The sequence below is a fragment of the Apis mellifera genome, linkage group LG10, assembly GCF_003254395.2.
Source record: "Apis mellifera strain DH4 linkage group LG10, Amel_HAv3.1, whole genome shotgun sequence".
Taxonomy (NCBI): Eukaryota; Metazoa; Arthropoda; class Insecta; order Hymenoptera; family Apidae; genus Apis; species Apis mellifera.
In genome coordinates this window covers 11,503,752-11,531,049 of record NC_037647.1, presented here as the reverse complement: position 1 = coordinate 11,531,049, position 27,298 = coordinate 11,503,752, and the positions used below count along the sequence as shown (strand labels likewise).

Genomic DNA, 27,298 nt, shown 5'->3' with positions numbered 1-27,298 from the left:
AAATTTTATTGCGGTTTGTTCTCGTTTCGAAGAGATATAAAATATAAAAATAAAGAAAAATAATTCGTCGGTTGGCGGAGACCGGTTGGATATAAACAGCACCGCGGAAGTTTCTTCGATCTCTTTTATTTCTCCTCGCTCGAATTTCTCTCTCTCTCTTTATTTCCTTTCCATTTCTAACGTATCTCGAATGAATTTTTTCTCACCGAAATTTTCTTTGATACGATTCTCTTTTATTATTCACACTTCTCTTGATTTCCTTTCGATGTTTTTATGCATTTGTGGCACTTTAAATGAATTTTCTTCGATCTCTTTCATCGTTGAAATTTTTTTTTCGATTTTTTTTTTTTTTTTTGATTTTTAACGCATCCTTGCATCTCTTGCGCTTTAAATGAATTTTCTTCGATCTTTTTCATCGTTGAAATTTCTCTTTCTATTTTTTTTTGATTTTTAACGCATTCTTGCATCTCTTGCGCTTTAAATGAATTTTCTTCGATTTGATTCTCTTTTATTATTCAAACTTCTCTCTCGATTTCCTTTCGATTTTTTACTTACGAATTTTTTTTTTTCGATTTTTAACGCATTCTTGCATCTTTTATCTTTTAAATGAATTTTCTTCGATTTGATTCTCTTTTATTATTCAAACTTCTCTCTCGATTTCCTTTCGATTTTTTACTTACGAATTTTTTTTTTCGATTTTTAACGCATTCTTGCATCTTTTATGCTTTAAATAAATTTTTTTCTCTTTTATTATTTAGATTTGTTTCTCTATTTCCTTTCGATTTTTTACGCATTTCTTGTGCTTCGAACGAATTTTCTTCGATCTCTTTCATCGTTGAAATTTCTCTTTCTTTTTTTTTTTCAACTTCTAACGCATCTTTGCATCTTTTATGCTTCAAATGAATTTTCTTCGATATTTTTTACTGAAATTTTCTTCGAAACGATTCTCTTTTATTATTCAGATTTGTCTCTCGATTTCCTTTCGATTTTTTACGAATCTGTTGCGCTTCGAACGAATTTTCTTCGATCTCTTTTCTCTTCGTTGAAACTTCTCTTTCTATTTTTTTTTTTTTTTTTTGACTTCTAATCGTATCTTTGCATTTCTTGCGCTTTAAATGAATTTTCTTCGATCTCTTTCATCGTTGAAATTTCTCTCTCGATTTCCTTTCGATTTTTTACGCATCTGTTGCGCTTTAAATGAATTTTCTTCGATTTTTTTTTTACTGAAATTTTCTTCGAAACGATTCTTTTTTATTATTCTCTTTCTATTTTTTTTTCGACTTCTTTGCATCTCTCGTGCTTCGCATCTTTTTTTTTTTTTGATTATGATCGAAACGAATTTTTTTCCAAATACTTTTTATCAAAATTTTCTTTGATATTTATTATTATTATTATATCTCTTTTATTATTCAAATCTTTTTTTTCTATTTCTTTTCGATTTCCAACGCATCTCTCGTACTCCGCACTCTTTTTTTTTGTGATTACGATTTTCTTTCATACTTTTCATAAAAATTTTCTTCGACACGATTCTCTTTTATTATTCAAACCTTTGTTTCCATTTCTTTTCGATTTCCAACGCATCTTTTTTTTTATGATTACTTTTTTATGATTTTCTTCCACACTTTTCATCAAAATTTTCTTCGACACGATTCTCTTTTATTATTCAAACCTTTTTTTCCATTTCCTTTCGATTTCCAACGCATCTTTTTTTCTTATGATTTTCTTCCACATTTCTCATCAAAATTTTCTTCGACACAATCTCTTTCACCATTCAAACTTCCTTTTTCCTTTCCTTTCAACGCAGTTTCGTTCGCATTTTTCATCGCGATCGAAACGAATTTTCTTCCACGCGAGAAATTATGGAAATTATGCATGGTCGTTCGAAATTCATCAAACCGCACGAGCGACAAGTTCAGTCGGAAAACCTGTTCGCCCATTTTTCCCGTCATATTTTATTTTTTTCCCCTGCAACTCTTTCTATCCCTTTCGAATTCTAGAAACTTGTAGAAACTTCTAGATTGGAAAGAGCTCGCGTCGCGTATTAATAAAAATAATTAACGGAAATAATAACAGATTCCGTGGAAAGGATGCTCCCAGCATCGGGGAGGGGGGAGAAATCTTAGAATCTTATCGATATTCAAATCGTGAGACATCGAATTCTTCCAATATTACTCCATCGTTAAGAAATATTCTTTGGAACAATAATATAACGAAATCCTTTCCTCTCCTTTCCTGAAATTTCGAAGTTTTAACAAATAATTTATTCGAAATTTATTTTAGTTTGACGAACCAATGTTACAATTTAATTAAACTAATTTTAATAATTATTTAAATTGTTTATTGTGTTTAATTTTGTTTATTGATTCATATTAAATTTAAGAAATATTTAATAAATTAAGTTGATTCAATTTTATAATTGGTACAAATCTATGGATTTATTTATTCCACAAATTTTACAACATTGAAAAAAAAAAATTCCAAGTCGTTTTCTTAAATATTTAATTAAATAAATAATTAATAATTATATATTATAATAAATAAATAATTTAATTAAATATTTAATTCGACCTGGGACTGGATCAATTTTAATTCCTAATGATGGTTCAATGACAACGTATTCAATAACAATGAACGTCTATCCAAGTTGTAATTAATTTTATTGGAATTTTTATTGGAATAACCATCCGGTTATCTGTTTTCTAATAATCGAAATTAACATTTAAATTCCTGCAATTTAATATACAAGAATCAAATTTAATATTATTAAAAATTCTGGATACTCGTTGGATCAATGTCATATTGATGACCAATTGAAGAAGAGAATAGAAAATTTAATAGAAAAAAATGGATTAACAATCTCGAGAAGATTTGGTTAAAAATATAAAAATCAGGATTACCTCTTCTTTTCTTCTCTTCTTTCTTCTTTTTTCCTCTCCTTTCTTATCCTCTCCTTTCTTCTTTTTTCTTGTCCTTTCTTCTTTTCTCCTCTCCTTTCTTCTCCTCTCCTTTCCTTTTCTCTCCTCACCTATCCTTTTCTCTCCTCTCTTCTTCTCTCTCTTTCTTTTTCTCTCCTCTCCTTTCCTTTTCTTTTCTCTCTTTCTTTTTCTCTCCTCTCCTCTCCTCTCCTCTTCTCTTTTCTCTCCTCTCTTCTCTTATCCTTTTCTTTCCTTTTCTTTCCTTTCCTCTTCTTTCCTCTCCTCTCCTCTCTTCTCTTTTCCTTTTCTTTCCTTTTCTCTTCTCTCCTCTCTTTTCTTTCCTTTCTCTCTTCTCTTCTCCTCTCCTCTCCTCTCCTCTCCTCTTTTTCTTTTTCTCTCTCCTCTCTTTCCTTTTCTCTCCTCTCCTTTCCTTTTCTCTCCTCTCCTTTCCTTTTCTCTCCTCTCCTCTCCTCTCCTCTCTTTCCTTTTCTCTCTTCTCCTTTCCTTTTCTCTCTTATCCTCTCCTTTTCTTTTCTTTCCTTTTCTCTCCTCTCCTCCCTCTCATCTCGTGTTTTTTCAGGAATTTGGGGGAACGGTATGTCGCCTCTAATAAACCCTAATCGTTCCTTTCTCGTGTGGAAATCGAGACGACGTTTCCCCAAATCGTCCCGAGATTCGAGAATTCCGGCTGCCTTAAAAGTTTGATGTACGACGCAACCCGCCACCTGTCCCCTTAACCTGTCTCTCTCTCTCTCTCCCTTTCCTTCCTCCCTTCTTCCTCTCCCCCGTTTCACAACGGGGCCAATGAATTTTATGGGTAGTCTAATGAAGTCGTTTTAAGACTCGCCACCCAGCGCCACCCGACGATCTTATCGCGAGTTAATTGGACAAACCGTATTTCATCCGGCTAAATCCTTTTTCCTCTTCCTCCTCCTCCTCCTCCTCCTCCTCGAATGCAGAGAGCACGTGGCGAGCACGATTGAAACTCGCGACTCGAATCGGTCGATCGATCGATCGATGAGCGATCGAATAAGAGAATTGAAAGATATCGAAATATTCGAAAGGTTTTTGAAAGATTTTGGAAGATTTTGGAATTTCGAGATGTGTGAGCGAGATTCAAGGTGAATAATAATGGATTGTTTAATTGGGGAAGTTGAAGTATTGAAACATTGAAGTTTTTGGAAATTTCGAGATATACGAAACTTTATACAAATATGGATGGATAAAAATATTTTTGGAAATTTCTAGATGGACGAAGGTTTATATTAAATAAGGATGAAAATGATTGTTTAATTGGAAAGTTGAAGTATTGGAACATAAAGTTTTTGGAGATTTTAATAGAAATTTCGAGATGGACGAAGATTTAAGGTAAATGATGAAGATTTAAGATAAAAATGATTGTTTAATTGGGAAAGTTAAAACACGATTTTTTTGGAAATTTCAATAGAAATTTCGAGATGGACGAAGGTTTAAGGTAAATAAATGAATGAAAATGATTGTTTAATTGGGAAAGTTGAAGTGAATTGAAACACGAAGTTTTTCAATAGAAATTTTTAGAAGGTCGAAAGTTTATATTAAATATGGATGAAAATGATTGTTTAATTGGGAAAGTTGAAGCATTTGAAAGCGAGATTTTTGGAAATTTCAATAGAAATTTCGAGATGGACGAAGGTTTAAGGTAAATAAATGAATAAAAATGATTATTTAATTGGAGAAGTTGAAACACATTGATTTTTTTGGAAATTTCAATAGAAATTTCAAGATGGACGAAGGTTTATATTAAATATGGAAGAAAATGATTGTTTAATTGGGAAAATTGAAGGATTCGAATATAAATATTATTTTTGGAAAATTTAGGAATTTCGAGATGAGTGAGGAAGGTTCAAAGTGAATGAATAATGGATAAAATGAATGTTTAATTGGAAAAGTTGAAGTATTGAATTTTTTGGAAATTTCAATAAAAATTTCGAGATGTACGAAAATTTAAGGTAAATAAATAGATGAAAATAATTGTTCAATTGCGAAAGTTGAAATATTGAAACACGAATTTTTTTGGAAATTTCAATAGAAATTTTTAGATGTACGAAGATTTAAGATAAATAAATGGATAAAAATGATTGTTTAAATGGAAAAGTTAAAATATTCAAAAACGAATTTTTTGAAAATTTCGAGATACACGAAACTTTACACAAATATGGATAAAAATATTTTTGGAAATTTCGAAACTTTTCACAAATATGGATAAAAATAATTCTCTAGCTGAGAAAATTGAAACACGAATTTTTTGGAAATTTCAATAAAAATTTCTAGATGTATGAAGAATCATATTAAATATGAATATGATAAAAATGATTATTTAATTGAGAAAATCGAAGCATTCGAATGTGAATATTATTTTTGGAGATTTATAAATTTCTAAATGTACGAAGATTTATATTAAATATAGATAAAAATAATTCTTCAATTGGGAAAATTGAAGTATTGAAACACGAATTTTTCGGAAATTTCAATAAAAATTTCTAGATGTACGAAGAATCATATTAAATATGAATATGGATGAAAACAATGATCGTTTAATTGGGAAAGTTGAAGCATCGAAAGTGAAGTATTCGAACGCGAGTTATTTGAAGACTCGTGAATTTCGAGATGTACGAACGTTTATGTAAATATGGATAAAAATAATTCTTTAATTGGGAAAGTTGAAGCATCGAAAGTGAAGTATTTCGAACGCGAGTTTTTTTTGGAAACTTGTCAATTTCGAGAAAGTTTATATTAAATATGCATAAAAATAATCCTCTAAATTGGGAAAATTAAATAAACACTAACTGAAAAATTGAAACACTAACTTTTTGGAAAAATTTCAATAGAAAGATGTACGAAGATTTACACAAATATAAATAAAAATAATTCTCTAATTGGAAAAGTTATTAACCGAGATCGAGGTGCAACACGCGAATTCGGATTAAACGCAGAGAAAGAAAGAGAGAGAGAGAGAGAGAGAGAGAGAGAGAGAGAGAGACTCCTCTCGATTTCTCCTCGCCTCTTCTCGTTTAATCCGAGCCTCCGGATAAATACCTTGGCAGTTTTTGGCACGCACGCAGCTCCTCCCCTCATTCTCGCGTCATTCGTCCAACTTTCTTTCCCCTCTTGTTTATTAATATTATTTATTATCGTATATATAATTTACTATATGTTTATTTATATATTTATATATTATTTATTAATGTTCCATCTTCGATGATAATCTCTTTTTCCCTTCCTTCCCTCTCTTTTCACAAAAATCTCTCTCTCTCCTTTTCTTTCCTTCGCGAGAACATTTACTTCTCTCAATTAACGCGAATCAAATATTAATATTGTGCGAACAAGTTCCTTCCTCTTTATTTTCTACGATAATTTCTGACCGAATTCGAATCACTTTATCGTTCATGGCGCCATCTGAAAACGACGTTTTTTCGCTTTTAAGAATTGCCAGATTTCGAATTATTTTACCGTTCGCAGCGCCACCTAGAAAGAATGTATTTTCGTTTTTAAGAAGAGTCGGTATTCGACGGCGCGCATCAGAAGTGTCATTTGTTTGATCGTAACGAATTACTTTACCGCTCGTGGCGCCATCTGAAAACAGCATTTTTTAGTTTTTAAGAAGATACGCGACAAGAGTTGCCAGTCCCATGGGACGATTTCGATCGAATTCGAATCACTTTACCGTTCGTGGCGCCATCTGGAAACGGCGTATTTTCGTTTATTTTTAAAAAGAGTCGTGACAAGAGTTATCAATCCCATTCGACGATTTCAAGCGATGCGGCGCGTATCAAAAGCGCCGTTCCTTTGATCGTAACTTCCGAATTCGAATAAATTTATCGTTCGCAACGCCATCTGAAAACGGCGTTCTTTCATGTTTAAGAAGATTCGCGACAAGAGTTGCCAGTCCCATGGGACGATTTCGATCGAATTCGAATCACTTTACCGTTCGCAGCGCCATCTGGAAAAGGCGTATTTTCGTTTTTAAGAAGAGTCAGCATTCGACGACGCGCATCAAGTGTCGTTTGTTTGATTGTAACGAATTACTTTACCGCTCGTGGCGCCATCTGAAAACGGTGTTTTTTAGTTTTTAAGAAGATTCGCGACAAGAGTTGCCAGTCTCATGGGACGATTTCGGTCGAATTCGAATCACTTTACCGCTCGTGGCGCCATCTGGAAAAGGCGTATTTTCGTTCTTAAGAAGAGTCGGCATTCGACGGCGCGCATCAAGTGTCGTATGTTTGATTGTAACGAATTACTTTACCGCTCGTGGCGCCATCTGAAAACAGCGTTCTTTCATTTTTAAGAAGAGTTGCCAGTCCCATGGGACGATTTCGGTCGAATTCGAATCACTTTACCGCTCGTGGCGCCATCTGAAAACGGCGTTTTTTCGTTTTTAAAAAGATTCGCGACAAGAGTTGCGACGATTTCGAGCATCACAAGTGTCGTTCGCTGCTTACTTTTTGCACTCCAGCTCGGGAAATCGGGTGTCGAAGCTAGCTAAAAATGTTGTGACGAGGAATCGAGAAGAATTGTCAAGCGATATCTATCCGACGATTGGATAATCTCGTATCCGATTTATGATAAAATTTGGAAAAAAAAGGGAGGAAGAAACTTATCTGGACACGTAACAGTATCGTTATACCTCTCTCAATTTTCGTTTATATCAACATCCTCCTCCTCCTCTCGTTTCTCTCCCTCCCCCTTTTTTCCCTCGTCCCTTCATTCCACTTCTCGGGGAAGGAAAGTAAAACCAGCGCTCGTTAACTCGGCTGCTCGCCGCACCTGTGTGTTCGCAACGCGAGTACGAATTTTTCATACGGATCCCCCCCCTTCCTCCTTTCTTTCTCCTTTTCAAACTCGATCGCGGTGAAAAATAATCCCTCCACGGGGAGGGAGGAGAAATCCGTTGGCCCGCAAAGGATTGAAAGAAAATTAACCCTCCATCGCATGAATTTTTACGACGAGTTGAAAAATGTGTATATAGATACGGTTGATAGTCTTAAAAACGAAATAAATGATAAAATTTTTAGAAAATGTTATCTGTTGCATTTTATGATTGTTGGGAATGTTATACATATTTTCCATAAAATCGAACATTTGCACCCATGAACACGTGAAATTTCCCAATTGGGAATAGAGGATTAAAATCGGGAAAATGAAACAATAATAATAATCGATATTCACGAAAAGTTGGATGAAAAGTTTGAGAAGGATATTTGTTCGGTGCCCGTTTCGCTTTCGTCGTCATATCTGATTAGATATTTGGTGTAAAAGAGATTTGGGTTCGGGATAAAATCGGCAACGGTCGAAATCACGGCGCGGGTTTGGGACGGAAACCGAGGCTGGAACACGAAATGAAACGCGTGCACCTGCCCGCTCTCTTGGCTCCCCTCTCTTTTTCTTCCCTTCTATCCACAGTAACGTATCACTCGCGTATCGTAACCCTAAAAATACGAGCGATAATAGCTTCTCGATCTCGAGACGAGGCGAGGCGACAGAGAGAGAGATGTCCGTTGTTTTTATCGAAAATCGATAATCAACGCGCGACGAGCGTGTACACACACGCACTAAGTCAATAACAAATCTTTTCTCCAATTTTTTCTCCAATTAAAATCGATACGCGTGCTTTTCGATCGAATCGACGGATCCTTCCTTTTCTCCTCGCCTGAAAAAAAAAGGTAAAATTTATTACGAACAACGTGACAATCCGAGACGCAACGAATTTTTCAACGATACAATTTTAATCTTTCTTTTCTGGAATGGAACGAGAACCGAGTTAGTTGAAAAGCGTAATCGGTATCCGAGCAATATCGTGGCCATTGTTCCTTCGTATAATAATGGGAGTCGGTGTTTCGAGGCTACGCCACTGCATTGTTCGTCCTTCGTCAGACGCGAGACCTCCTCGCTCTTTTTCCCTCCTAACCGGGCGACGGGTATAAAATATAAGCGAAAGAATCCGGCGCATTGCCACATACGTACAGCGGGCAACGAAAGTATTCGCTTATTATATCTGCGATTTTTGATGAACGAAATATACGCGTCGAAGGAACAGTAGGAAATATCAAGATTATGCTCGGCAAAATTTAAAAACGATTCACCAGTAGTATAATACGTTATATACGCGCACTACAGTAATAGGTTACGAAAGCGTATTCGAACGCTGACACGTTGTTGATAGTTTTTATACGTTTTAGCCAGAAATGTAAACAAGCGAGAGCGTTCGGTCAATGTCGAGCTAAGGTTCCAACGTAAAAGTGAGCGGTATAATATTCAAACCGAATAAGTCTAAAACGTAAATGTGTGAACGAGAAACTGTATATTACGCGTGCGCAATGCGCTATCGTTTCGTGGCGAGGAAGAGGAAGAGAAGGAAGAAGAGGAAGAGAAGGAGGTCCCGAATCGCGTTGCCCGTGTTGTCGGCCGACTCCTCTCTCTCTTTCTCTCTCTCTTTCTCTCTCTCTATCTGCTTCAACGGAAGAAAACTCGCCGCGGGACTCCTTTTTTCCTCCTCCTTTTTATTCGGCGGCTCCCCTTCGAGGCCTCCTCGTCGTCTTCGTGTAGTCTTCCCCCACCAGGCGGGCAATGATGCGCGTGCCAGAAACCTGGTACACACACGTGCCATCCCCGATACTCGATTAATATTGCCGCCGCTTGTCAACCGACAACCCCTTAACAACCGTGCCATTCCATTTTTCTTCGTCTCGTCGTCGTCGATTTGGAGAAAAGGAACGGGGCAACCGTTTTTTTTTTTTTTTTACTTTTGTATTTTTTTTTCGATTCGATTTTTTTTTTTCTTGCAGCCGAGTCACTTTTCTCGGAAAAGAGATCTTTGTTTTATTTTTTCAATCTTGAAGTTTCTTACAGTTTCTTCTTTTGCGATAGAATAACTTCTTTTTTTTCCAATGCGATTTCAAAATTTTGGAACAAAAAGATTCTCTCTCTTCTTCTTCATTTCATGTCTTTAATTCAATTTTATGTTTACCGATAAACTTTTCCTTTTTATCCATTTTTCCATCTAAATCGGAAAATTTTCACGAAAATACGATCATATATACTTTCCCCGTAATGGGTACAAACTAAAACGACTATACAATTTTCAAACCAGATGCAAATCGGGTGCAAATATGGTCACGACGTATCGTAATGAATTGACTTTCTAACCGTGAAACTTATCGAGAACATTTCCTCGTTCCGCGTGAAATGCGCGATGTTGCGCGCGCACGCGAGTTCGCGTGCCATCTCGAATCCGGCGTAGGAAAAACGGTCTCAAACCATCCTCGTTCGATCGCCGTGTCTTTGGACACGCGTGCGCAGATGTTTATTTCGCGTAACTGGGCGGCGTTACTCCCCCCTCCTCACCTCTCCCAAACTCTATGTATATCGATATACACGAGGTAAACGAAGCAAAACCGAGTATCGTGTTGGCGTGACGAAAAGTAATCGTTCGTGGTTGCGCCTTTCCTTGCACCCGAGCAACTCCGTGAAAATTCTCCGTAACTTTTCGATTCTAAGCGAGACTCGTTAAGGAATTTTTTTTTTTTCTGTTTCAAAATAAAACAGAACAACAACAACATCGAACTTTCCACTCCGCGCGTAATTATTACGTATCCCTCGATATATATAAACGGTGTCCCAAAATTCACGCAAGGTTTGAATTTTGCGCTATTTGCACGGTAAAGTGTCGAAGATTGTTAAAAATGGGGCGAAAGAGCAACGCGTTTCCGTTGTCGAGCAACATTTTAAAAATAACTAACGAAGGTTTTTCGATCGTGTTCAGCGACGAGGCCCGTTTTCGTGTCTCGATGGATCGATTAAATTGTCGTATTTAGTGTTCCAGAAAATCCACGAGCGATCGTTGAGAAACAAATGCGGATTTTGGACTGGAGGCAGCATTCTTCTTCGAAAATGCGGCTGGTCAGGCAATAACGGTTTACGGTGCTCGCTATCGCGACACGATAATTCCAGTTTCTTCTGCCTAAATTGCAAGATACGGACGACACGTATTTTCAACGAGACGATGCCACGTGCCATACAGAAACGATTCAATTACCGCTCGAGTCGTTTCTTGGTCGTGTAATTTCCCGTGGTTTTTGGTGATCGGAATTGGCCAGATCGTGCGATTTAACGCCGACGTTCGACTCTTTTCTTTCGGTTTTTTTTCAAGTTTAAGTTTATACCGACAAGTCACACGCTTCGAAGGGAGAAACTGAGCGCTGTATCGACGAAATTCAGCCACGGTCACGGAAAATTTCGACAGAGGAGCGCTATTTACCCGATATCCCATTCCATACCCAACCCAGTGCCGTATACTTTACGAATCGGCAAAAAATTTACAATTTTCAATTACAAATTAATTACTTGTGTTTTCTGTCAAAATTACTTCCTGCTTGAATTTTGGGACACTGTTTACTTGAAAAATTCAAGTTTATGCTTCAAAAAAAAAAGAAAAGGTCTCCAACTAATACGAATCCGCTAATAAATTTTGAAAAAAGTTTAACAATCGAATTCGACGATTCGAAAATTATTTTCGGAGGCGAAAAAAATTGAGATATGGAAACGGGGCCAATCCTGTCCCTTTCGCAATTCGAATTCGCGGATCGACCACTTTCATCGTCGTTGCGAATCGGTTTTTCGGGGATCGGCAGCAGCTGTGCCGATCTCCGCCAATTATTTCATTACGATGGAGGGAAGTGGGGAGGGCTGATGATCGCAATTTTCGTCCCCCTCTCCCATGGGAAAATTTCCATCTCCCCCGAGATTTATCGTCCCCCCTCCCCCCTCCTCGAACAGAGATTAACGAGCGACGATCGAAAATTGCGTTTTGCTCTCCGCGTTCGAGATTTCGAGATTTAATTCGCAAATGGTTTGTACCATTTTATTTTTTTAAAAATTAAAATAAAAATAAAAATTAAAATAATAAAAATTAAAATAAAAATAAAAATTAAAATAATAAAAATTAAAATAAAAATAAAAATTAAAATAATAAAAATTAAAATAAAAATAAAAATTAAAATAATAAAAATTAAAATAAAAATAAAAATTAAAATAATAAAAATTAAAATAATAAAAATTAAAATAAAAATAAAAATTAAAATAATAAAAATTAAAATAAAAATAAAAATTAAAATAATAAAAATTAAAATAAAAATAAAAATTAAAATAATAAAAATTAAAATAAAAATAAAAATTAAAATAATAAAAATTAAAATAAAAATAAAAATTAAAATAATAAAAATTAAAATAAAAATAAAAATTAACCCTTTATAACTGTCGACTATTTTTGGCACAGCCGATCGCTCTAAACGTAAAAAAAAAATATTTCATAAAAATCAAATCGTAATATAATTTAGAATATATGGATATTCGATGAATATTCAAAATATTCATTCGTTTCAATAAGTTGTTGTTTATCGAAATATTTATAGAATTAACACACGTTAATTGTTTATAAACCAGTTTTATCGTGGTTTATTGAAAATGTATGATCGAATAAAAAAATGAGAATTAATAATTTTTTGGGTTCAATTGAGATAAAAAAGAAAATAACGATATAAAAAAATATATTTGAATATTTTTAGAAAGCGCTTCGAATTTGACAAATTTACGAAAGTTGAGAATTGGGAATGGTGTATGAAGAAAAATTATTCTGAACAGTGATAATTTAACAAAAATGATAAAAAATTTAATAAAATTGAAAATTGTAAGAACGAAATGAAAATACAAAATAAAATAGATAAGTTGAAAAAAACGAATATTTTAAGTAAAAATATCCACGTGGTAAAAAAGTAAAGATGGATCTTGAGAATCGTAGAAAAAATGTTTATTTAAAAAAAAGAAATTACTGTATATACTAAATTTTTTCGATAGATACGGCGCCTAAACAGTGATAATTTAACAAGATATAAAAACTGAAAATTATAATAATAAAAAATAAAAAATAAAAGAATAAAAAAAATGGCGGCTAAAGTTAGGAATTTATTATTCACAATCAATGATTGAAAAGAATATTTAAACGAATATATATTTTAGACAAGTATATATATCACGAATGGCCGTGAACGTTGCGAATTAAATTTAATATAGTTTAAAAGAAAAAGTAGAAACGATCGCGTGAAACGATGTGGAATATATAAAAAATCATTGACAAGTCGTTATGTCGCGTGAATTTCCAGTATGAAATAATTAAGTTCAATTTACAAAAAAAAGAAGAAAAAAAAGCTTATCGATAATTTTAATAACGACTTAAATTAAAATATTGATATTTCTACTTGTTAATAAAATTTGAAATTTAAATTTTTCCTTCTTAATAAATTTACAGAATATTTATCGAAACGTGAATCGATCGATTATTGATTAGTTCCTATATACGCGTATTTCATTAAAAAAAAAAAAAAAAAAAGATTTAAAATTTTAATAATATATAGTTGTTATACGTTGCATAATTTTGTCCAGTTAATATACATTATATTACTGAACGAATTAAAGAGAGGGGAGGATTGTTTAATAATTAATTATGGTATCATCATCGTTTATTTTATCGGTCGATATATCTTGAGATGATGTCGGAAGTGTTTTTGATATTTGACATAACAAGGCGTTTCCGAAATCGTAATGGAAAAATTTCATAGGATTGATGGTGAAAGTGGCAGTTTCAACCAATTAATCGAAATCGTTAAATAATGGATTAACCACAATTCTTCACACGAATTATATTCCATCATGTAACTATATCGATAACGACGGGAGTGACTCGGTTGAATTTCAACTTTCAAACTTCCTTTCGTGTAACGTATTATAAGAGCCGGCTTAAATTCACTTCGCTCCGCAGAAACAGCCACAACAGTTAATCGTACACGAATACGTGAAATTATATTCCCAGTTAATGTGCATTACGTGCAATTATCTTATCTACATCGACATTTCACTCCTGGTTCATTATTATACACGAATAATTTTATTTCGACGATTGCGTAAAAACTTTGTATTTACGTCGCTTTATTTTTATTTCATTTCCGTAAGAATAATAAGGGCAAGTAGTAAATTTTATTTCATTCTACGTACGAAGAAACATCTAACCTAAGATACCAATTTTTTGATGTTGCACATCTAATACGCATGCGCGATCACTCGACATGTAGCTTTGGATACTAATTTGACGTCACACTCGCATACCCTATTACGCATGCGCGTCCAATGGATACGCATGCGCGATCAATGGATACGCATCGCTTCACATACCAGTTGGACGGAATTGTAGAAAAATTATGACATTTTATCTTTATTTCGTTCCAGAGTAGGGCAAGTAGTAAATTTTATATTTTGGATCTACGTATGAAAAAGTATCTAACCTTCGAATATCAATTTTTTTTCGTGTTACACTTGCATATCTAATAACCTCGCATGCGCGATCAATCGATACGCATCGCTTCACGTATCGTTTGAACGTAATTAAAGAAAAATATCGTGCTTTTTTTTCAGTGCCGCCGATGCAATTAATCTCATTTCGAGGGAAACATTGATTGCACCTTGTGCGAAACGCTTCCGCCGTGATTAATGGATCGTGATCGTGAAGGAGAGACGATGAAAATGGGTTAAGTACAATTTCGTACGTCACCCAGCGCGAGAAGATAACGAGATCCCTGTTTTGCGTGCAAAACGTACAACGCGTGTCGTCGTCCCGTTAACATTTAATGATTGTCCAGTTCCGAAATAAACTTTTGATAATCTTTGTTTCCGCGTTCTTGCGTTTTTTTTTTTTTTTACATATTTCTCGCTAAAAAAAGCCTTGTTTATTTCGATGATAAAATGTAACGATAAAAATCTCCATTTTGAATCAATCGAGTAAATTATTAATTTAAAAATGTTGTATACCCAAACAAGCCCATATATATATTTTTTTTCTTTTAATTAAAAACTTTAATCTAAAAAAAAAGTTGTTTTCTCTTATTACAATTTATTTATATTTAACGTGATTTCAAAAATTACGAAACGAAAACGCGAAACAACACTTTATAACCGAGTACTTTAATAAGAACGAACAAATAATAAATTCTTCACGTGTCTATAAATTTATTTATCGAATATATCCCTTTTTTTTTATCCATCTTAATTGGTGGAACTTTCGTTCTTACCACTTATGTATATTTATATTTATACTCCAATATATAATTTCCAGAAGGAATGAACTTTAATACAAACGCGTATAATACACAGAGATATTGTGCACGAGTGTACAAACTAGCAAAAACTCGTGATTAACGTGGAATTCCGATAATTATTACTAGATCCAGAGCTATCTTTATCGTTGACACGCTGTAATCACTGAATCTTGATCTTCCTGTTTCGCCATTTCGTTTCGATTTTCTTCGATCCTTCACAACAAACGTGCGAAACGAGGGGGGGGAGGGATTGCAGGGAGGGGGGATAGGCGCAAGTAGACGCGTTTAATCGAGAGCAAAATGAAGTTGCAAGTTGACGTGACGCGAATATCCCTCTAATCTTCTTGATTTTTACATTTTTCTTTTTTTTTTTAATATACTTTGTTTCGATGTCGCGTCACGGGGCGAGATATAGCTCCATTTACGACACAACAACAAATCGCGTGACCGTGCAAATCTATCAAATGCAATTCCTAGAGTCTTTTTTTTTTTCTTTGCAATCCCATTTTCTCACTCGAACAATGGACAACCTCTCTTCCCTTCCCTTTCTCTTTCTCGCTCGATAACGCCGCACTATCAATCACCTACCATTACTTTCTTCATTCTCTGTCTGGTTACGTCGTAAATACGGAGAATGCTTGCTACAAATTAATTATAGCCTCGAGCTATAACATTTAATCGCACGTTGCTTCCACCGTTATACGCCAGTTTAACGATTATTAAAAACTCATAATTTTAAATTATCGTCATTTTTCTCATCGTTTATTCCTCCCTTCCTCCTCCCTTCCCTCTTTCTCTTTCTTTCTAAATCTTTTCTAAACACTAAAATCATTATCGATTTTTTTCTTTTTTGATATTTACAATTAAAATAATTTCGTTTAATTTTTAATATTAAAAATAGAAGGGGGGAGGGGAGAAAAGTTTCGCGAACATTAAAAATCATTATCGATTTTTTTTCTTTTTCGTATTTTCGTAAAATGTCGTTTAATTTCGTATTAAAAATGGGAAGAGTACCAATTATCAATTTTCTTTTTTTTTTTATATTTACATATTAAAAATAGGAAAAAGTTTCGCCAACACCAAAAATGATTATGAATTTTTTTTTTTTTGATAGTTACATAAAATATCGTTTAATTTCATATTAAAAATAGAAATAGGGGGGGAGAGGGCAGAGGGAAATTTCGCGAATATCAAAAATCATTATCGATTTTTTTTCTTTTTCTTAATGTAAAATGTTCTTTAATTTTATTTTCATATTAAAAATGGGAAGAAAACCAAAAATCATTACCAATTTTCTTTTTTTTTTTTTTTATATTTACGTAAAATATCGTTTAATTTCATATTAAAAATAGGAAGAACGCCAAAAATCATTATGAATTTTCTTTTTTTTTTGATATTTATATAAAATATCGTTTAATTTCATATTAAAAATAAAAAGAGGGGGTGGGGGAAGTTTCGCGAAAAAATACCAAAAATCATTATCGATTTTTTTTTATATTTATAATTAAAATATCGTTTAATTTCATATTAAAAATAGGAAAAAGTTTCGTGAACACCAAAAATCATTATCAATTTTCTTTTTTTTTATATTTACGTAAAATATCGTTTAATTTCATATTAAAAATAGGAAGAGGGAGAGGAGGGAGAGGGAAATTTCGCGAACACCGAAAATCATTATCGATTTTTTTTTTTATATTTACAATTAAAAAAATATTTACAATTAAAAATAATTTCGTTTAATTTCATATTAAAAATAGAAAGGGGGGAGGGGAGAAAAGTTTCGCGAAAAAATACCAAAAATCATTATCGATTTTTTTTTTCATTTTGGTATCGGTATCCATTTACGTAAAATGTCGTTTAATTTCATATTAAAAATAGAAGAGGAAGGAGAGGGGGGAAAAAATTTCGCTAAAAAATACCAAAAATCATTATCGATTTTTTTTTTTATATTTACAATTAAAATATCGTTTAATTTCATATTAAAAATAGGAAGAAGTTTCCCCAACACCAAAAATCATTATCGATTTCCTTTTTCTCCATTTACCTAAAATATCGTTTAATCTCATATTAAAAATAGGAAGAAATTTCCTCAACACCAAAAATCATCATTATCAATTTTCTTCTTCTCCATTCACGTAAAATATTTAATTTCGTATTAAAAATACGAAGAAATTTCCCCAACACCAAAAATCATTATCGATTTCCTTTTTCTCCATTTACGTAAAATATCGTTTAATCTCATATTAAAAATAGGAAGAAATTTCCCCAACACCAAAAATCATTATCGATTTCCTTTTTCTCCATTTACCTAAAATATCGTTTAATCTCGTATTAAAAATAGAAAGAAATTTCCCCAACACCAAAATCATCATTATCAATTTTTCTCCATTCACGTAAAATATTTAATTTCATAAAAATACGAAGAAGTTTCCCCAACACCAAAATCATTATCGATTTCCTTTTTCTCCATTTACGTAAAATATCGTTTAATCTCGTATTAAAAATAGAAAGAAATTTCCCCAACACCTAAATCATCATTATCAATTTTTCTCCATTTACGTAAAATATTTAATTTCGTATTAAAAATACGAAGAAGAAGGGGGGAGGGGGGGCGCGCGCGCGCGAAAGAAGTTTCGCGAAATCGAAGGAATTTCAGCAGCACGCGACGAGTGGGACGAGTGCAGACCCGACAGATTCGCGTTCGAAACAGAGGGGGGGGGGAGGGGGGCGAGCGCGGACGCGCGCGCACACACACGCGGGTGAAGGTGCGTGCAGCACACGTGTCGAATACACGGACCGAGTGGCATATATACCAGTACCCATTTGAACGAACTAACAGTTTACCAGCACTGTTCGTTAACTGACTTTCTACGAATAGTTGGAAAGGCGAGGACAACGTCAACCCCTGTCAAAGACACTCGGCTCACCCGGCCAGGAAGAGGTATCGTTTCGTCTGATAAATCGTTCCTGCAAACTATAATAATCGCCACCACTTTTCAAACGTTTACTTCTGAGATTTCGAATCGTTTTTATACGACGGTTTTATTAAAATTAATTTGTGAGTTAATTTGTCGAACACGTTCGTTGTGTAACATGTTTATCGATCGATCTTTTCCTTTTTCTTCGTTTGTGAATTTTTTGTGAATTTTCTATCGATCGAATTTTTCATCTCCTCTCCAAGATTTTCGTACGATTTCCTCGACGAGAAAATTTCCCCGTTTCGTTAGATGCCAATTTTAATTGATATATAATCGGTTTAATTAAGATTAATTCACTTATTTGTGATTCTACACAAAGAACGAGAGTTATTCGATATTCATTTTCTGGATTATTAAGAAACGTGTGTGTAATATGAATTGCAAATTGACAAGTTGTCCGGTTATACACGAGTTTTCATGGAAATTTTTCGAGAAATTTCGTTGCGACACATATATTTTCAACTTGGCACGCGCCATTACTTTCCGCGCTCGATCAACCGGAATGTAATTCACACAATTTATCACGCGAGTACAAGATTTGCAACACGCATTATATAAATCCCGCCCACCTCTCCTCTATTTGCATAAACATTTGTGTATACGCGCATATATATATATCGTGTTTACTTTCTACGAGAAACTAGTTCGAAACTATTAAAAAAAAGTCCAATTTCGCGTACGTATTCGTTCCGTCGAGAGAGATCGAGAAATAAAATGCGTAAATCTTTTTTATCTTGACTCGTTGAATTTTCCGAACGATTATGCATTTTCATTTATCAAAAGAAAAAAGACGGTATCGAAAACGATATCCCATCGTTGAAAATAAAATATTCGCGGCTCGTTATGAGTTATATATTGCGATTTTTATCTACGATGCGATGATTGATCGTCCGACGGACGATCCGCTCGCGTGAGCATGATTCCACTGAGCTACGTTGAAAAAGGAGGGAAAACAAAGGAAAGTGGTGTTTGTTCGAGAAATTAAAAGAAAAAAACAAAGAAAAAGGAAACGAACGCGTTTAACTAAACTTAAACTAATACGGGAATAATAAGAGGGGGGGGGGGGGGGGATCGTAACTTTCGATAAATCATCCTTCGTGCAATTTATATAAATATATATCTGGTATAATTTATTTCAATCTCGTTTATCAACATTGTGAAGGCAAGAATTTAATAGAACAACAATACCGATAATAATCGGCATGCATTCATTATCAGATATACGTAACAAGTTTGAATTAACTATAACTTAATTTTCCTTTCGACCGTCGTTGAATTATTCAAAGAGAAAAAAAGAATTAACACGAACAATTAACACGTCTTCTGTTCGAGATTTTTTCTTTTCCATCGAAAAATTTATTTAAGAAAGATATAAATAAAGAAACGGATGAAAAAAAATTCTATTCCTATTTTTCTCTCGAAGGTTCTCTCGTCCGCTTAAATTAAACGTCGCGTAAATATCGATCGAAATGTTTCGCGAGTTCGTCCTTCTCGCGAGTCTGCTTTATCTGGGAAACGAAAGCGTGCACGGAATCCAAAGATGGGGAACTCAGTTCGGGCAGGCCCCGCTGTTGGAAAGATTTTTCTGGAGGACATTGGACTACGCTTATCCGGACGAGGCGAGCAAAACAATGGCAATGATGAAAGGGGAATACATACCGGAGAACGCGTTGCCCGTTGGTATAGAAATTTGGAGGAACAAACTCTTCGTTACCGTGCCAAGATGGCGTAACGGTAAGTCGAACGTAAACACTTTTCTTTTCAATTTACTATCTCCAAAAGTATATAATATAGTAACAATATAATAATATATGTATTATATTATTATATTATTATAATTCTTTCGAATATTTTGTATTGAAAAAAAATGTCAAAATTATTATACGAAAAAATAAAAATGGCCGCGATACGTACGATTTAAAATTCGTAAATTTACCATACTTTTTATACAAAATTTAATGTACTTTTTCCAAATATTTACAATGGTATACGATATTTGTAATTGATTTACATTTATAAAAAGAAAAATGTTGAAATTACACAAAATTAATGTTGTGTGTATATATATATATATTTACTATATTATATTATATTTCAAATATATTACGATCCTTGTAATCGATTTAAATTTACAAAAAGAAAAATGTTGAAATTACATAGAGATAAAAATGGCCGATTTAAAATTCGTAAATTTACTATACTATACTTTTGAAGAACGTATAGTAATATATATATACGAATATTTACTATAATCAAACCAGACGAGAGCGTAATATTATTATGATTATAATCGATTTACATTTACAAAAAAAAATTTTTAAAATTACACCAAGCTAATATTGTATATATATATATATTTACTATACTATACTATATTTCAAATTACTATACTTGTAATCGATTTATATTTAGAAAAAAATATGTTGAAATTACATAGAGATAAAAATGGCCGATTTAAAATTCGTAAATTTACTATACTATATTTTTGGAGAACGTATAGTAATATATACAAATATTTATTATAATCAAATCAGACAAGAGCATGGTATTACTACGATTATAATCGATTTACAAAAAAAAATTTTTAAATTACACCAAGCTAATATTGTATATATATATATATATATATATATATATATATACTATACTATACTATATTATATTTCAAATTACTATACTTGTAATCGATTTATATTTAGAAAAAAATATGTTGAAATTACATAGAGATAAAAATGGCCGATTTAAAATTCGTAAATTTACTATACTATATTTTTGGAGAACGTATAGTAATATATACTATAATATTTATATACTATAAATATTTACTATAATCAAATCAGACGAGAGCGTGGTATTACTACCATTATAATCGATTTACATTTACAAAAAAAAATTTTTAAATTATACCAAGCTAATATTGTATATATATATATATATATATATATATATATTTACTATACTATACTATATTATACTATATTTCAAATTATATATATATATATATATATATATTTACTATACTATACTATATTATACTATATTTCAAATTATATATATATATATATATATATATATATATATATACATATTTATTATACTATATTATATTTCAAATATATTACTATGCTTGTAATCGATTTCCAAGAAGAAAAATGTTGGAATACGGAGATAACGTCGCTCGATAAAAATGGCGGCGTTGCGCACGACTTGCGGGACGAGTGCGGTGATGGCGGAAACTGGCCGGTAAATAGAAGAAGATCGGGCAGCGGCCGGGCTTCAGAATCACTGTCTGGCCGGCTTCCGGCTCGCGACAAAAAGTGGCGAAAACCGCGCGAGCGGATTTCAATGGGGCATTTCTACGTCTCTGTCAACCTCCTCCGCCTCGACCCCCAAAATTTCTCCTCCCCCTTCCCCGCTCCTCCCTTCCTAGAAGGGTGAATGGGGCTCATTCACTCCTGCGCTCCTTTATTCCCCCCTCCTTCTTGTTCCTCTATTATATACCCGTTTGGCGCGAGCCAGCCCATTGTTGTTGCGTAAAATATGAAAAAAAAAAAAAAATCATTCGTTGAAATTTTTCCGTCCTTAGATTCTTACAATTTCGACAAAATTTTATCTTCCTCTATTTTTATCTCTTTTTCCTCCTTAAAATGCTCGTTATTTGAATTGTTATTTTTTTAATCGTAATTCATTCACTTTTACTTTACTTTGAAAAAAAATTCTCAAAATTTCCTCTCGCAAATTTCCCATTCCCATTCTCGAAACGCGTCAAAGGCCACCTTGGTCGGTATTGTTTTAAGGGCAATTGTTTTTTTTTTCCTTTTTACGCGACCATTGCTGCTTTTGTTCCGTTTCCATTGTTTCGCGGGATGTCAGGTTCGTTCGGGACGTGGCGAGATATTAAACGGGAAGGGGGAAGGTTATTCCGTTCGAATAAATTCCGGGCAAATTGTAAAATATTATTCACGGGGAGTCCTATGTATATATTACATATATAGAGAGAGAGAGCTAGGTGAGAGCTAGTCTGACTGGAAGCGTGATTTTGATCTGAAAATTTCGAGCATTTTTTCCAAAGTTGCACAAGAAATGTCAAACTTGTCGTCACGAATTGCACGTGCAACCTTGACCACACGCAAATGCGACGTGTCAATTTTAAAAGAATTCTACTCGAACCGCTTTCTCTTGCCCTACCCTTTTTTCACCCGTTTGCCCATAAATCGTATCAGGTACAAGTTTTGTAAAAATGTTCAACGATATAATGATATAAATAAAAATTTAGAAAGGTCAGATATCCGCTTTGTTTCTCCTTCGATCCGTCATGCATGAAGGTTTTCTTCGCGACAATACCAATGTAATTTAATTTACATTAATTTTTCTCCAGCAACGTGTACGTTTTAATTTGCTTTTGTCGCAGGAATACCAGCGACGTTGACCTACATATCGCTCGACACGAATCGAGGAGGTAGCCCAAAGCTCACTCCTTATCCCAATTGGGCGCAGAATAAAGCTGGAGCTTGCGGTAGCGCGATCACCACCGCCTACAGGTATCGTCAATTATTTTGTCGATCCAATTCAGTAAAGTATTGGCTTAGATTCAGTAAAAATATTGGCTTATTCCGAGTATTCGAAAGTACTTTTTTCGCACGAATGTAATCGTGTAATCAAGCGATTAAATAATATATATATTTAAAAAATACTTTCCGAACGACTCAATAAATATGAATCGTTACGTTTGATTGTAAGAACACGAGAACGAAACGAAAGGAGAGAAAATAAGATCTTATATCACGTATATATTCTTATAGAACAGTTGGTTCGTTCTCGCTTGAATAATGCATTTACCTATCGCTAACGAATCTGTGGGAAGATTCTCTCGCTTCCCCTCCCCCCTCCTTTGCAATACAAAAGATTTCATCGTGTTATTAGAATTTCGTTACGCGTTATAACATTATCGAATAGGTATCAAATATTAATGAGACGAGATCTGGATCTAGATTAGATCAAGAGACAAAGAGAAGGGAACAATAATCGTATTAATAATAAATTGAAACCGCGATGTCGACAATGTCTATACGATGATTCCTATTGTTCCAGAATACACGCAGATAGTTGCGATAGATTGTGGGTACTGGATACAGGTACGATAGGTATCGGAAACACAACGATACAAGCGTGTCCTTACACTCTCAACATCTTCGACCTGACCAGCGATAAACTTTTGAGACAGTACAGACTGAGGGCCGAAGACATCAACATGGCACGTATTGTTTTGATCGTAACCAGTGACGAGGAAAATTTAATTGTTACGGCTTCGCCGAAGCCACTGAACAGGACGAAAGGCATGCGCATTGCGACCCATCTCGGTGGTAGTCGCACTCGCGTCTTTCAACGCCATCTGCCACTCTCTCGTGTGTTTACATTTTTTTAGACGCAACTGTTTCGTCCTATATTATACGAGAAAATAAATTTTACGCGTATTTGCAATTATTTGAGCATAAGAGCGATAAAAAGGTAAAATTTCGATATTGATAATTAGTATAGATAATAGTAAAAATTATTGCGTAACTACCTCAGTAACAGCTAATTTATTTCTTTATTTTAAAGCTAACTCTTTGCCCTATATATCCGAATGTAAGAAAGAACACCGAACTTTATTAAATAATTCCAAAGATACAGGGATCGTTATGGGAAGAAAACGATAAAATTATCGACTCGAATGAATCATTAATTCGAAATTTTCTAATTATCGTAACTTTAAATAAGAAAATATACGAATTCTCCCGTTTAATCGACGTTCTTTTTAATCGATCTACAGAATACGTTTATCGCCAACATTGCCGTCGATTTGGGGAAAGGTGGTTGCAACGACGCGTTCGCCTACATGTCCGACGAGCTCGGATACGGATTGATCGTTTACTCGTGGGAGCAGAACAGATCTTGGAGAATAACCCACAGTTACTTCATGCCCGACCCGTTGGCCGGCGACTACAATATCGGCGGCCTGAATTTCCAATGGGGGGAGGAAGGGATTTTCGGCATGAGCTTGTCGCCCATAGCCGTCAACGGATACAGAACGTTGTTCTTCCATCCTCTCAGCAGCAGAAGAGAATTCGCTGTTTCGACGAGAATTTTAAGGGACGAGAACTTGTCGCAGAACAGTTATCACGAGTTCCAGGTTGATACATACGATTCCTTTTAAAAATTCCTCGTTTCTCGATCTCGAGAGTGTTTTTTTTCTCTTTTTTTTTTTTTCTTTTCGATTAGATTCTTCCCGAGAGGGGAGAGCTCGGCCACTGCACTGCCTCCGTTATGGACGAAAACGGCCTCCAATTTTTCAATCTGATCGACCAGAATGCGGTCGGCTGCTGGAACTCCTTGTTACCGTACTCGCCCGAGAATCAAGCGGTCGTTGCCAGACACGACGAAGCTATGATATTTCCGGCAGACGTTAAGGTAAAAATTCCATTTTTTTTTCTTCTTCTTTTTATTAGGCAAGGATGTAATACAAAAAAATCATTCTTTTTTTCCATAAGATTCTTTCAACAGATTTTTTTTTCTCCCCTAAAATCTCGTTTTCTTAAAATCTCAATTTCTTAAAATTGTTATTTTCTCTTCCAGAAATAAATTTTTTTTTCTTTTTCTTTAGATAAATCGTGGTCTATTGTGGATCATATCGGACAGAATGCCAGTTTTCTTGTTGTCAACGTTGAATTACACCGACGTGAACTTTAGAATATTGACGATGCCGGTTCGAGACGCGATCGCGGGCACAATTTGCGAGAACTCGGCCTGGGGCTTCGTTGGCAATTCCCTTTGGTGGGAGAATAATTGAAGATCATTGAGGAGAGGGGACGTGGAACGTCTCGTTTAGAAAATCGCCCGCCCTTATTATTAATTCTCTCGATTTACTCCCCCTAAATCAATTGTTATAGATCGCTATTGAATAATAATAATAAAAAATTTAATATCACGTCTACCTTTAAAACAAATTAAGAATTTCGTAACCGGCGACAATTAATTTTTCAAATTTATATATAAAATAAATTATAATAAATATTTATATAACCTGTTTCTACATTTATTTCACGATCATCTATTAAGAATAAAAACCCGACCCGAAATTCGTTCTTTTTTTTGAAATTATTATTATTAACATTATTTAATATCATTAATGTATTTTTTTTATTATCATTATTTTTAACGTTTCCTAGAAACTTTATACAACTCTATACAAATTGAAAAAAAAAATAATTTTGAAGAAGTAATGGATCTAATAATTCCTCGATTAAAAGATATTATTAGAAGTGCAAGCGATCCCATAATTGGAGATTTAAATTTCCCGCAAAATTCAATGTTTTAGAAATAATAATAAGAATGATGTTATTATTTATTTCATGATTTTTAAGCATACATTATTTTCATAATAAAAAATTCGATATACAGGATATTATAAAATTTGTTTATATTAATTATTTATCAACGAAATATTTATTTACATTCGTCCGTGTTGCGTTGAATTATTGTTGGAACGAAATGAGATCGCGTGTACACCGAGTGGCCGAGTTCTCCCGCTTTGACGGATGCTCGATCGAGCGTGTCGTAATTGCACCGATTAAACTTCTTTAACGAGCGCCTCTAATCTAAACCGTGTAAAACGGTTGCGCGAGCCAATTGGCGAAAGAGAATCGTGGAAATATCTAACGATCTTTTCAAATTTTTTTATTTAACAACGGATCGATATTTTCTTCTTCTCGGTTTTTCGAAATTTTTTTAATTCACGCTCATTGTGAATTCTTCGTCGGAGAAAAATAAAATAGATAAAATCGCGTTTCTTCTCCATTTACCGATTCTTGGAAAATTAAGCGGACACGTACGCGCGGAATGCTGCTCTCGAGGAAAACAATTTCCTCCTGTTGAGAAATTGAAAAATTTTCCGAGAATTTAAGGCCAACTTACGATTTATTTATAGGCAACAATTCAGATGTGAAAACAGTGATCGAATTAAAAATTTTGATGAATTTTTTTATTTAAAATGGAAATTCCAAAAAAATAAAAAGAAAAAGGAAAAATTATGTATGTTGGCAACAATTTTTTTTCGAGGCGTGAAAACAGTGATCGAATTGAAAAATTATTATATAAGATCGAAAGAAAAAATTATTAAAATGTGAAAACAGTGATCGAATTAGAAATTTTGACGAATTTTCTTATCTAAGATCGAAATTCGATCGAATAAAAAAAAAGGAAAAAGGAAAAACAAAAAAATTAGATATGTTGCGAGGCGTGAAAATTATGATCGAATTGAAAAATTTTTGACGAATTTCCTCATTTAAGATCGAAACTCGACCGAATAAAAAAAAAAAGAAAAAAGGAAAAATTACGTGCTTTAGAAACAATTTTTTTACGAGACATGAAAATAATGATCGAATTGAAAAATTATTGAAAAATTTTCTTATTTAAGATCGAAACTCCATCGAAAGGAAAAATTATTCAAATGTGAAAACAGTGATCAAATTAAAAATTTTGATGAATTTTCTTATTTAAAATCGAAATTCGACCGAATAAAAAAAAAAAAGAAACGAAAAAATTACGTGCGTTAGAAACAATTTTTTTTATTTAAAATCGATCAAATAAAAAGAAAAAAGAAAAAATTACGTATGTTGGCAACGATTCTTTCGCGAGGCATGAAAACAGTGATCGAATTAGAAATTTTGATGAATTTTCTTATTTAAGATCGAAACTCGACCGAATAAAAAAAAAAAAGAAAAAAGAAAAAATTACGTTGGCAACAATTCTTTTTCGAGGCGTGAAAACAGAAATCGAATTAGAAATTTTGATGAATTTCCTCATCTAAAATCGAAATTCGACCGAATAAAAAAAAAAAGAAAAAAGAAAAAATTACGTTGGCAACAATTTTTTTGCGAGGCGTGAAAATAGTGATCGTATTAGAAATTTTGATGAATTTTCTTATTTAAGATCGAAACTCCATCGAATAAAAAGAAAAAATTATACATGCAACGATTTATTGGCAAAAATTCACTTGCGAAAACAATAATCGAATTAGAAACTTTGACGAATTTAAAATCTCGACTAAAAGAAAAGAAAAAAGGAAAAATTAGGTTGGCAACGATTCTTTCGTAACGCGTGAAAACAGTGATCGAATTGAAAAATTGTTGAAGAATTTCCTTATTTAAGATCGAAACTCGACCGAATAAAAAAAAAAGAAAAAAGG

General features: G+C 33.6%; 1 protein-coding gene and 1 long non-coding RNA gene across 3 annotated transcripts in view; one reads left to right on the top strand and one right to left on the bottom strand.

Annotated features, from left to right (window-relative positions):
- The window catches only part of LOC100578965, a 46,016-nt gene that overhangs the window by 14,810 nt on the left and 3,908 nt on the right, over window positions 1–27,298 (bottom strand). The gene's annotated exons all lie outside the window — the stretch shown is intronic.
- Y-y (yellow-y) lies at window positions 17,939–24,901 on the top strand. Its single transcript, NM_001098223.1, is given in 7 exon segments — window positions 17,939–18,035; window positions 19,496–19,806; window positions 22,484–22,613; window positions 23,164–23,326; window positions 23,885–24,244; window positions 24,334–24,522; window positions 24,716–24,901. Coding segments are annotated over 6 exon segments (1,293 nt in total). The 5' UTR covers window positions 17,939–18,035; window positions 19,496–19,541.